This window comes from Cervus elaphus, chromosome 24, assembly GCF_910594005.1.
Source record: "Cervus elaphus chromosome 24, mCerEla1.1, whole genome shotgun sequence".
In the NCBI taxonomy this organism is placed as follows: Eukaryota; Metazoa; Chordata; class Mammalia; order Artiodactyla; family Cervidae; genus Cervus; species Cervus elaphus.
In genome coordinates, this window is record NC_057838.1 from 26,581,938 (window position 1) to 26,595,012 (window position 13,075).

Below are 13,075 nucleotides of genomic sequence, written 5' to 3' on the forward strand. Positions count from 1 at the left end.
AAAAAAAAGGGAAAGAAACAAAATTAATTTTAACAATAGTCCCTTTAGCCCAATATACTCCAAATACTGCCATTTAAACATGTAATCAATACAAGAAAATTACTCAACTACTTTACATTCATTTTTCCCTTGGAAATTTGGTATGTGTTTGACACTTAGACTGCATCTCAACTCAGACCAGCCGTGTTTCACATGCTTGTTGTGCTCTATGTGGCTGCCGACTGCCATGCTGAAAAGCGCAGGTCTACATGAGAAATTTAATCAACAGCACAGGCAATGAGATGAGTGCAGGGGGAGAGGCGCACATAAGTACCTAAGATTCACGGGCCTTCAGCCAAGAGTTCTGCCTCTTCTTCCAGTATTATACTGACTTTTGCTTTTCAAAATTTAATCCAGTGTTTGTTTCCTCTCGATTCCCTCTCATGACACTTTACTGGACCACACCTCTCTTCACTTGTCTGTAACTTAATCTCATTCAGGTTTCACTTGCTTGCTGGGCCCTAATTTTACCCTTACTTCACAAGTCTCATTCCACAATCAACTAAGAATTTTAAAAAAACAAAACACAAAAGCTTACACTCTACACAAGTACTTATCACCTAATGCTTTGTAACTAGGCCACCTCCTTGCAGAGAAGAAAGAAGGAAGAGTTAGTATGTTTCCTCAATGTGAAGCCCAGGAATCAGGAGCAGAACTAGAGACAAGAATGTGCTTGGTCGCTCAGCTGTGTCCGACTCTTTGTGACCCCGTGGACTGTAGCCCGCCAGAGTCCTCTGTCCATGGGGATTCTCCAGGCAAGAATACTGGAGTGGGTGACCATGCCCTCCTTCCAGGGGATCTTCCCAACCCAGGGATTGAACTCAGGTCTCCTCCATTGCAGGCAGATTCTTTACCGCCTGAGACAACAGGGAAGCCAGAGAAACAAGAATGATGATGATAAAACTCAAGATCCCGTTGGCTTGGGAGAAGCTCTATGTGACATACTCTCACTATGTGCCCTGAGATTGGCCAAAGGTATCCTAAGCCTTATTTCAGCATTTTTTACAGTGAGTATAATTTGTAGTTTTTAACTTAATAAAGTCCATATTCTCTCAAAGCCCAGTTGGGCTGATTATGCAGAAACCAACCATGCTTTACCCAAGTTATTATACGTTTATTTTACTAAGCTTCAACCCATTTATTCAGCTAACTAGATAACATGGTATTGATCAGATCAACACCACTGGTTCAGTTGCTATTTGAACAAATTCACTTCATTCAATCCAGTATCAATACATTGCACCTCTGCCCGAAAGAGTTATCCTGCAAATATACATTTATGACATAAGCTACTAAGAATAGATCTGTGCAAATCCACCTCCTTCCCAATCGCCACCAAATAAAACACTTCAAACTATACACGGTTAGCGGTGTATAAACTCATCTTCATATACAACATGAATTGCTTATCAGTTCATCCTACAATCCACAGAATCCCTGACTGGCATCCATGTAGGTTGAGGAATCAGATTCACCCCCTGCATCCAGTAAGCACTCTTTGTGTAACTTTTAGCACTTTCCTAGGTCAAGTATTTTGAAATTGGAATCAAACCACATTTCCTGTTTTAGAAATTCATGCTCAAGTGCATAGCAGAAGCTTATCAATGGCATATTGAACACAAAAAGGGTCTTAGCTTATAAGGAACTTATCATTTTAACCCTAAGAACCAACTCACATTAGATGGGCTGCAACTAGAATGGATCAAAGTAACTTTAAAAGTCCGATGAATACTCGGGATTAGAAACATTTCTTAAGTGTGATGTGGCTACCAGTGCGTACCACCTCAGTATGTCAGTGATTAAATCCTTTATGCTCCAAAGGTCCACAAGGCTTTCCAGGTGGCCCCGGTGGTAAAGAACCTGCCTGCCAATGCAGAAAACTTAGGAGATGTGGTCCAATGCCTGGGTTGGGAAGATCCCCTGGAGAAGGGAACGGCAACCTACCCCAGTATTCTTGCCTGGGGAATGATATAGACAGAGAAGCCTGGTAGGCTGCAGTCCATCGGGTCGCAAAGAGTTGGACATGACTGAAGAGACGCAGCATACACGCATGCAGGGTTTGATAGCACCCTGTGTTTTCAGATATCCACTGGGGGTTAAACAGAACTGAAGCAATGCAGCACCAGAAGTCCATAAAGAGATTCTTTCCTAAAGGTACCATTGACTTGAAAGATTTACTCAAGCTTGCTTCAACTGCTATCATTGAGAACTGCTAAAACAATATAATTGTCAAACTAGTGTATTGCTAATCCCATTTTTATTGTTAACATTTGCCAATGAAATTGCTCTTTAATTGTTTGCTCTGGAATAGACATAAAATATCATGACAGTGATATTTTGGCACATATTGGAAAATCTGCTATGAATATAGATTTTTTCCAATAAAATACATGTTGCCCATATTACTTGGCATTAAAATGATTTACGGAAGTAGGCCAAAAGAAAAAACTACTGAAATAAAATGAGGAGAGACCAGAGTTATAGCAAAATCCAAAGGCTGATCCATCCAAATTCATACTTAAGACTCGTTTAAACACAATGTTTACTCTTTGGAACACTTTCCAATGAGGAAAGAAGAACGAGGAAAGAAGGAGAAAGGGAGAAGGCTGCTCATCCAGCAACTCAACACTCAAAACCCAGCCATCAGGCCCTCCTGTGGTTGACTTTCCCCAGGAGTCCCCATTTATTAAGCAGATCCAGACTGCCTGAGTGTCGCAGACCCTGCAGCCTGTGTATGGGAGCCTGGCTTAATTCAGGGCAGGCTGCCTGAGGCTCTGCTGTCCCGCAGTGGCCCTGTGCTGTCAGGGAAGATGCAGCGTCTCACCCAGGTGGGCCCTGCCAGGGAAGCAGCACCCAGCTGCTGCGGCAGCTCCTTTTTGTAAGCCATCAGCTGCCTGGCTCTGTCCACCACTTGGCCTGCCAAGAGTGGGGACACTGGCAGGTGCAACCCAGGATTAAAAATATCCTGGCTGCTCTCTGGCCTGAATGTGATGCTAGAACTCCTGGGCCCTTAGATCAGACCTCTGAGACCAGTTCTGTCTTTTAAGTTTCCTTCCCAGAGTCCCTCTGACTGATCTCAAAAGCCTCGCTGATGGAAATTGCGGGCAGCTCCCAAAATCCAGCTTTCAACCTGTTTCAAGTTTCCAATAAAAGCTCATGACCCTAAATCTCCCCCCAACACAACCCCTTGGCCAGGCAGTCTATGTCCTCACTGCATGCTGCCCTGGTGCAAAGGGGCTCAAAAAGATTTTTTTAAGTAGAGGATCCTGACTTTTTAATTTTTAAGTGGAAGTATAGTTTATGTACAATAATATATGTCACAGGTGCAGAATATATTGATTCACATCTTTTAAAGCTTACACTACATTAACAGTTATTATAAAATATTGGCTATATTCCCCAAGTACAATATAGCCTTATAGCTTATTTTATACATAATTGTACTCTTAGTCCTCTACTCCTATATTGCCCCCTCCTCCCTTCCCTCTCTGCACTGGAAACCACTACTTTGTTTAGAGGATCCTGATTTTGAAGAGTATAAATTATTTGCAAAGAACCACAGTAAAAAGACCTGCAGGGTCTGGTCCCAAAGTACTCACTCCCTACCATCTCTCCATGGCACTGGTGCAGGCACATTTAAGTACTCAGCATAGCCTAGCTTCGAGACCGCTCTCCTCATGACAACCCCCTGTTAAAAGGTTACTTCTGTGAGATTCCTCTCCCTACATGGAGCAGAGCCCATCATTCCCTCCCCTGGAAATCATAGTACTCTCTTTCTCTCTCAGTAAAGCTCCTACCAAACAGGACAACAGATACAGAATTCTGCTGCCTTCATCTTCACCTTCCTCTAGGCCTGCAGGAAAGACACAGACGCTGATTATAGTCCCTGCCCACCAGATGAGGCAGTTTTGCTTTCTTAAAGAAAAACATCTCAGACAGGATGTCTTACATCGTGGGCAAAAGTACACATCATATGGGAAACTCAAGACAAGAAGGAAGTTATAAACTCCATTATCAGGCTTTAGGTACCTCAAACCAAAGATGGAAAACAGTTATGGGCTGAGAGTAAAGAAAAAACTCATCAGGAGATCACAGTGGACCACCAGCTGAACAGGTCAAACGCTGCTTTGTTTTTTAGTGAATGGCCCGAAGAGCAGTAGCCAAGGGTCTCGGTCCAACCTTTTCATTATGTCTTGTTCTGATCAAACCACTACGAGAAGCTGTTCTATATACACCAGACACCACCTAGGCCCTCGAACTTAGAAACCAAACCTAACTAAAGTTATAAACTGTGTTTCCTTGAATCTAGGAATCCGTCAGTTCTAAGATACACCATTATTTTATCAAGCACTACAGAAGAAAAGTGCTGCCAATTAAACTATGGCATGGTTTCTTACTACTTAGAATCTGCATTTTATTTTTATTGAAAGAGTTCTTTTAAACTTAGACATAGTTTTTTTTATAACATATTATTCTTGGGCACTAATAAAAAGAAAAGGAAAACTGAAATGTATCGGTTAAGGCAATGACAACCAGGTCACCTGGCTGAAGGCAACTGTTAAATGTCACTGGTTTGGGAAGTACAGTCCAGTTTCAGAAATGTTAAAATTTTAATAAAAAAATGTACAGCACAGAATCAATAAAACACTCTCTTACGTCTAGCTCAGTGACAAAAATTGGAAAGGACAAGGCAGTAGTTCATAGGATAACCGCTAAAAAAGACACTTCATTGATTAAAAATGTATGTATACAGAGAAAACAGTTCAGGGTATTCAACTCAAGAAAGATGAAAACAGAACAAGGATTTGAGAATATTCTTCAAGGACATCAAAAGTCCTATCCCAAAAAGTGATTTCCAATTGTTTTTTCTTTATATTTTTTAAAAAAATAAGAGCCTACAAGAAACTTGAGCATGGAGATGTTCTATTTGGAGGAAGAGTCTCACCTAGAAATGCCTCTGAAGTCACACAACATGTGACCAGCTGGAATCCTGACCTGGAGAGTGTGTGTAACCTCCATCCACTCCCTGTGACAGTTACAACCCAACAACAAGGGTTTAAATGGTGGCACTGATCAATTAAACATTTGCACAATATGAAGCCTTGCTAGTTGCCAGTAATACAAAGATTCAGCACGGGGGAGGGGGATTGGTAAGGCACAAGGGAGAATTTCCCACATTGGGATTTCAGACCTTGAGATGACTGCCAAAGGCTGGGGTGAGAACTTTCTATCAGTCACAAGGAGCTGTAGTGATCTTAGCAGGTCAGAAGCCCCCTGGGCACAGCAAGGGGGTGAGTAACATCCGAGAGTTTCAAGTCTGGTCAAGCTCCAGCTCTCTGAGTCTGAAACACCAAGTCTAGCACAAGCCAGATGTGGCTGAGAGTAGACAGCTTTGGCTCCTGCCCCCTGCCCAGCCATGTGGCTGAACCCAGCCGTTTATGGCACCCATGGCCCTCCAAACACAAATCCGACTCCATTAGCAAGCGATGTATGTCCTGCGGAAGGCAGGAGGTACATATACCACCAGGCGAAGCTTAACAATCTCCACTAGACAGCTGGTGATGGCCATGATGCGTCACCTCCTGTTTCTCTGTTTTCTCTCTTTCTTCTCCTGAATGCCCAAAGGTTGCTCTGCTGGAAGCGAAACAAATGGGCGCTAGAGCAATGCCTGCGGGCTGGGGGCAGATTCTCACGGTTCTTCTGGCTATGTTCTTGGGCTCTGCTGAGACCAGGAAATAGAGGAAAGCTACTGAGCCAGTCTGTTTCCCTTGCAGACAAAACCGGGGAACATAGGGGAGCCACCACACTGACCCCTTCCCTCCTGGCTGTAACAAGGACAGAGGCCCTTTGGTATCATGCGGGGATGGAGCGGAGGGGAGGACGCCCCCGCCTGGACCTCCTTCACTGCCCCTCCTTTCCCAGCAACCCTCGGCACCACCCCCCACCCCCAGTGCCTGACCCAGCTGGTGAACTGCCTTGCATAACTGTAGCTCCCACGGCCCAGATCTGCTCTGTGGGTGCAAGTCTCAGGCCCCGTCATGAAGCGGGGCTGGAGGACTGGGAGCGTGGCTCTGCTGGGCTCAGGACCCAAGCGGAGTGCCAAAAAAACACTGCCCTCATCTGCATGCAGCTTTGCATCACATTTGCATACCAACAAGAGACTGACCCAGACTTGCCTGTTGAGTGTCCAGGAGTCTCCGGCGGAGGTGTGGGTCAGCTTGCTACAGGGTCGGGGCAGTGAGTGCATGGGACCTTTTGAAGAAGGTTGCAATTATCTTCTCCTGACACTTCCTCTAAAATCCCCTTTGACCACTGGAAATGGTTCAATTGTCTTAGGACGCCAGCTCTGGGTCATCTTGGTGTCACTTGAGCATGCTTTGGGAATGCCCACCTCTACTGCCCACCTAACTCAAATTACTCAGCAAACCCCACAGCTCTCCTCCAAGGGCAATCTGTGGCCAAGAAAAATAATGTTTTCACCATACAGCCCTATCAGAGCACAAGTAACATGCAGATTAATATTTTAAGATGATTAAAGAGAGCTAATTTTCCATGTATAGGGTTATCTGATGGTACAAGCTTTATGGATGACCGAGTCAGGTTCCACTGATCTGACTAGGGATGGGTCCCCTCCTTTGTTGCCTGCACTGACAGCCACGGAGGGAAAGTTTTTGGTAAAGGGGGACAACCCACCCAGGTACAAGAGAACATTTTTTTATCTAAGGGCACTCCCTTGCTGTAAGTACCAACTCGGTTTTCAGTGTAATTCTCAGATTTAAGTTTAGTATAAATAGAGATTTAGCAGAAGTGAGAAAATCCAACCCTACATCCCATTTTATTCTCTACACAGAGTAACCAGAGAGGAAAGGTTTTCTTTAACTGGCGGTTTTCAATCAAGCTGCGTTCTATGAATAGGAAAAAAAAAAAAAAAAATGGTGTACAGAAGCTAAGCTACTCTACATTCTGATGAGGACAACTTCCGCCCATAGGCATCAAACTGCTGACCTGACTCAGTGATGACAAAGTCAGAGAGCTTCATGCTGAACACGAGAACATGCAGACTGAAGCACAGCGATCATCATTCTGCCATTTCATCCACAAACCAAACTCAGATATTCTTTGTATATTTTGTTGTTGTTCAGTCGCTAAGCCGTGTCCAGCTCCTTGGAACCCCATGGACTGCAGCACGCCGGGCTCCCCTGTCCTTCACCGTTGCCTGGAGCTTGCTCAAACTCATGTCCATTGAGTCAGTAGGGCTACCTAACCATCTCATCCTCTGTCATCCCCTTCTCCTCCTGCCTTCAAATCTTTCCCAGCATACTTCTATATATATCTTTCTATAGTAGATAAGGTAATTTTTAACTTAATAGAAATAAAATGTGAAGGATTTCCAGAAAGGTCCAGATCATTAAACAATATCCCTGTACCATCGCAGAGCTAGACAAGAGCTCAGACAAGGAAACTGAGGCCCCACAGGTTAAGTGACACCACAGACACACAATCCGGCTGTGCAGGCCGCCCAACCAAACCACGTGGCCAAAGCTTCAAAAATGTTTTCAATTTTTCACTTGAATTTCAGACACACATTTCTTCTCTTACCAGAATTACTTCAAAAACGCGTGAGATCAGTTTGCTGTCTTCCACAAGTCTGTTAAAAAGAAATGCAAAGATAATGTATTAATAATGATTCTTAAAATTATTTAAACTGCTGCCCCAACATGGAGCACTGCAGCCCCATGTTTTACTGCTGAAATACTGTGACTGAGGAATAGTATGATTAAACACTCATTTTAATACACTGAATTACATCTAAACACAAGAAATGTGAGGCTTCTTTGAGAATGACTATTAGCTTTGCCTCATTGAGCTGCACCAGGCAAAACCTCAAACATATATATAAATGTAAAAAATGTATTTAAAAAAACAATTATTATAAAGACTATCAAAATAGGCAATGGCAGCTGAAATAATGCAACCTATCCTTCACGTAGTTAAATTATAAGCTTGCCACACTGTAATCTTTCATATGTACCTCATTAGTTATTTTCTCAACATTAATGATTTAATGTTCAATGATTTTTAATGATCTTTAACTTTAAAAAAAAGTAGACACCAATCACACAATAGCTTCGAGGCACTTTCACCAAACCTAGTGATAAGTGGTCATTTTTTGTAACAGAAGACTTTCTCCAAGCAATTTAAAGGAAAATAGCCTTTATTCAAAAGGGATAGTTTTTTTAAGAACAATACTTCAATTTCTAAATATTCCTTTAGTCCACGGGTCAGAGAACTTTCTCTGTAAAGGGCCAAATAGTAAATATTCTGGGCTTCACAGGCCATGCAGTCTCTATAGCAACAATTACCTCCGCCACAATAGTGTAAAAGTAGGTATAAATAATCTATAAATTAATAAGCATGGCTGTGTTCCAATAAAATTTTATTTACAAAAAGAGGCAGTTTCCCATATTAGGCCCATAAACTATAATTTGTTGATCCTCCTTCAGTGGCAAAAACCACTACAATATTGTAAAGTAATTTAGCCTCCAACTAATAAAAATAAATGGGAAAAAAATAAAATAAAAAATAAATAAATAAATAAATAAACAAAAAACCTCGAATAGCCAAAGTAATCTTGAAAAAGAAGAATGGAACTGGAGGAATCAACCTGCCTGACTTCAGACTCTACTACAAAGCCACAGTCATCAAGACAGTATGGTACTGGCACAAAGACAGAAATATAGACCAATGGAACAGAATAGAAAGCCCAGAGATAAATCCACGAACCTATGGACACCTTATCTTTGACAAAGGAGGCAAGGATATACAATGGAAAAAAGACAACCTCTTTAACAAGTGGTGCTGGGAAAACTGGTCAACCACTTGCAAAAGAATGAAACTAGAACACTTTCTAACACCATACACAAAAATGAACTCAAAATGGATTAAAGATCTAAATGTAAGACCAGAAACTATAAAACTCCTAGAGGAGAACATAGGCAAAACACTCTCTGACATAAATCACAGCAAGATCCTCTATGACCCACCTCCCAGAATATTGGAAATAAAAGCAAAACTAAACAAATGGGATCTAATGAAACTTAAAAGCTTTTGCACTACAAAGGAAACTATAAGTAAGGTGAAAAGACAGCCGTCAGATTGGGAGAAAATAATAGCAAATGAAGAAACAGACAAAGGATTAATCTCAAAAATATACACGCAACTCCTGCAGCTCAATTCCAGAAAAATAAATGACCCAATCAAAACATGGGCCAAAGAACTAAACAGACATTTCTCCAAAGAAGACATACAGATGGCTAACAAACACATGAAAAGGTGCTCAACATCACTCATTATTAGAGAAATGCAAATCAAAACCACAATGAGGTACCATTACACGCCAGTCAGGATGGCTGCTATCCAAAAGACTACAAGCAATAAATGCTGGAGAGGGTGTGGAGAAAAGGGAACCCTCTTACACTGTTGGTGGGAATGCAAACTAGTACAGCCGCTATGGAAAACAGTGTGGAGATTCCTTAAAAAACTGGAAATAGAACTGCCATATGACCCAGCAATCCCACTTTTGGGCATACACACTGAGGAAACCAGATCTGAAAGAGACACGTGCACCCCAATGTTCATTGCAGCACTGTTTATAATAGCCAGGACATGGAAGCAACCTAGATGCCCATCAGCAGATGAATGGATAAGGAAGCTGTGGTACATATACACCATGGAATATTACTCAGCTGTCAAAAAGAATTCATTTGAATCAGTCCTAATGAGATGGATGAAACTGGAGCCCATTATACAGAGTGAAGTAAGCCAGAAAGATAAAGAACATTACAGCATACTAACACATATATATGGAATTTAGAAAGATGGTAATGATAACCCTATATGCAAAACAGAAAAAGAGACACAGAAATACAGAACAGACTTTTGAACTCTGTGGGAGAATGTGAGGGTGGGATGTTTCAAAAGAACAGCATGTATACTATCTATGGTGAAACAGATCACCAGCCCAGGTGGGATGCATGAGACAAGTGCTCGGGCCTGGTGCACTGGGAAGACCCAGAGGAATCGGGTGGAGAGGGAGATGGGAGGGGGGATCGGGATGGGGAATAAGTGTAAATCTATGGCTGATTCATATCAATGTATGACAAAACCCACTGAAATGTTGTGAAGTAATTAGCCTCCAACTAATAAAAAAATTAAAAAAAAAAAAAAAAAAAAAAAACTCCTAGAGGAGAACATAGGCAAAACACTCTCTGACATAAATCACAGCAAGATCCTCTATGACCCACCTCCCAGAATATTGGAAATAAAAGCAAAACTAAACAAATGGGATCTAATGAAACTTAAAAGCTTTTGTACTACAAAAGAAACTATAAGTAAGGTGAAAAGACAGCCGTCAGATTGGGAGAAAATAATAGCAAATGAAGAAACAGACAAAGGATTAATCTCAAAAATATACAAGCAACTCCTGCAGCTCAATTCCAGAAAAATAAATGACCCAATCAAAAAGTGGGCCAAAGAACTAAACAGACATTTCTCCAAAGAAGACATACAGATGGCTAACAAACACATGAAATGGTGCTCAACATCACTCATTATTAGAGAAATGCAAATCAAAACCACAATGAGGTACCATTACACACCAGTCAGGATGGCTGCTATCCAAAAGTCTACAAGCAATAAATGCTGGAGAGGGTGTGGAGAAAAGGGAACCCTCTTACACTGTTGGTGGGAATGCAAACTAGTACAGCCACTATGGAGAACAGTGTGGAGATTCCTTAAAAAACTGGAAATAGAACTGCCATATGACCCAGCAATACCACTTCTGGGCATACACACTGAGGAAACCAGATCTGAAAGAGACACGTGCACCCCAATGTTCATCGCAGCACTGTTTATAATAGCCAGGACATGGAAGCAACCTAGATGCCCATCAGCAGACAAATGGATAAGGAAGCTGTGGTACATATACACCATGGAATTTTACTCAGCCGTCAAAAAGAATTCATTTGAACCAGTTCTAATGAGATGGATGAAACTGGAGCCCCTTATACAGAGTGAAGTAAGCCAGAAAGATAAAGAACATTACAGCATACTAACACATATATATGGAATTTAGAAAGATGGTAACGATAACCCTATATGCAAAACGGAAAAAGAGACACAGAAATACAGAACAGACTTTTGAACTCTGTGGGAGAAGGTGAGGGTGGGATGTTTCAAAAGAACAGCATGTATACTATCTATGGTGAAACAGATCACCAGCCCAGGTGGGATGCATGAGACAAGTGCTCGGGCCTGGTGCACTGGGAAGACCCAGAGGAATCGGGTGGAGAGGGAGATGGGAGGGGGGATCGGGATGGGGAATAAGTGTAAATCTATGGCTGATTCATATCAATGTATGACAAAACCCACTGAAATGTTGTGAAGTAATTAGCCTCCAACTAATAAAAAAATTAAAAAAAAAAAAAAAAAAGAAAATCAAATTCCTTAACTTGACTAGACTTTACTTTGTAGGATAAACCACAGTGCTTAAGACAAGCATATTCCTTTCGCTGTAGGTATGGGCTGTTTGTCTATTTCACAGAGGACATCAGGTGGATAGAAAGGGAATTTATCATCTGGCCTCCCTGGAGCTTATTTGTCTATAATACTACATTGATAAAAGAAAAGCCTATGAGACTAGCAAAAAAAAAAAAAAAAAAAAGATCACAGTGTTTTAGAAATATCTGTTAAGGAAAAGCGAGCTACAGAGTGAATCCCCAAAGACAGAAGCACTTAGAAAACACTAGCTCAGTATCTAGCAAAAATAAACGTGATCATTTTCTATAGTCTTGATAGATCAGAGGGGAAAAGTTTTGACTACAAGTATTAAATTCATTGACATTCTCTCCCTTTCCTGGGCAACTGCAGGCCCAGGAAGGAAGATGGAGCTCCTTATACCATGAGTGGGTAGGACAGGAAATGCACAAACTCAGGACCAAATGCAACTTTAGGTCAACACATCCTTATTTCTCTTCGTTTCCTAGATATTGACCACATCATTTCCTAAATTGGTCTTCTGAAATTTTTGTGATATATACTCTTACCAGGTCCAGGCCTGAAAGAGCCAAGCACATAAATCTCTGAGTGTGGTTGCCCTAGCAACCAAAAGCCAGGAACATCACAGGGACAGAGGCACCCGTGCTTCCTCAGTGGTACCAAGCAGTGACGGCTCCCTGTATCACAGCCTACTCCAACATTCAGATCCAAAAGCAGACACTCACAAGGCCAGACTTTTTATGACGGTATTTTAAAATACATTCTATTACCAACATGTGTGCATGCTAAGCTGCTTCAGTTGTGTCTGACTCTTTGTGACCCTGTGGACCCTATGTAGCCCTCCAGGCTCCTGTGTCCATGGTATTCGCCAGGCAAGAATACTGGAGTGGGTTGCCATGCTCTCCTCCAGAGGATCTTCCCGACCCAGGGATCAAACAAACTCCTGTCTCTTGCGTCTCCTGCATTAGCAGGCAGGTTCTTTACCACTAGCATCATATGACTACATAAATGATCTTAATTCAATCTTAAAAATTGCAACTAGTTCATCTCCAGGTCTCTGCATGACAAGTAGGCTGACCTGCACTACCTCTTAACACTCTTTTAAGTTCTAACAGTTCAGTCCTTACATTCTTCTGAACACAATCAACCAGAACAATTTTGTTCTTTGATCTGACTAACACATCATTTACAGCCATGTCTGGAAAATTAAAAGCGAACTCAAGGTTAAAAAAAAATCGCTTTTAGTGAAAAAAATTTTTTTTTCTATGACATTTTCTGTGACCCATGAACTAACCTCACATGTAATCTCAAAAGAATGCTAAAACAGGTATGGGACAGGGGTGGCTGCAAACACTTACAACTATCTAAAATGCATCAGTTTTCCAGACTGTGGGAAGTGACCAATAAGTGGGCGATGAGTACTGACTAGCATTTTCCTAAATTTAAAATAATAAAATAGATATCTAAAGGTGTCACACAT

General features: G+C 41.6%; 1 protein-coding gene across 3 annotated transcripts in view; it reads right to left on the reverse strand.

Annotated features, from left to right (window-relative positions):
- Positions 1-13,075, reverse strand: part of ULK4 (unc-51 like kinase 4) — a 496,555-nt gene that overhangs the window by 272,856 nt on the left and 210,624 nt on the right. For all 3 annotated transcript variants that reach the window (XM_043886762.1, XM_043886763.1, XM_043886761.1), the window contains one exon: positions 7,639-7,687. In XM_043886762.1, the coding sequence (XP_043742697.1) occupies positions 7,639-7,687 (49 nt within the window). The remainder of the gene's footprint in view (positions 1-7,638; positions 7,688-13,075) is intronic.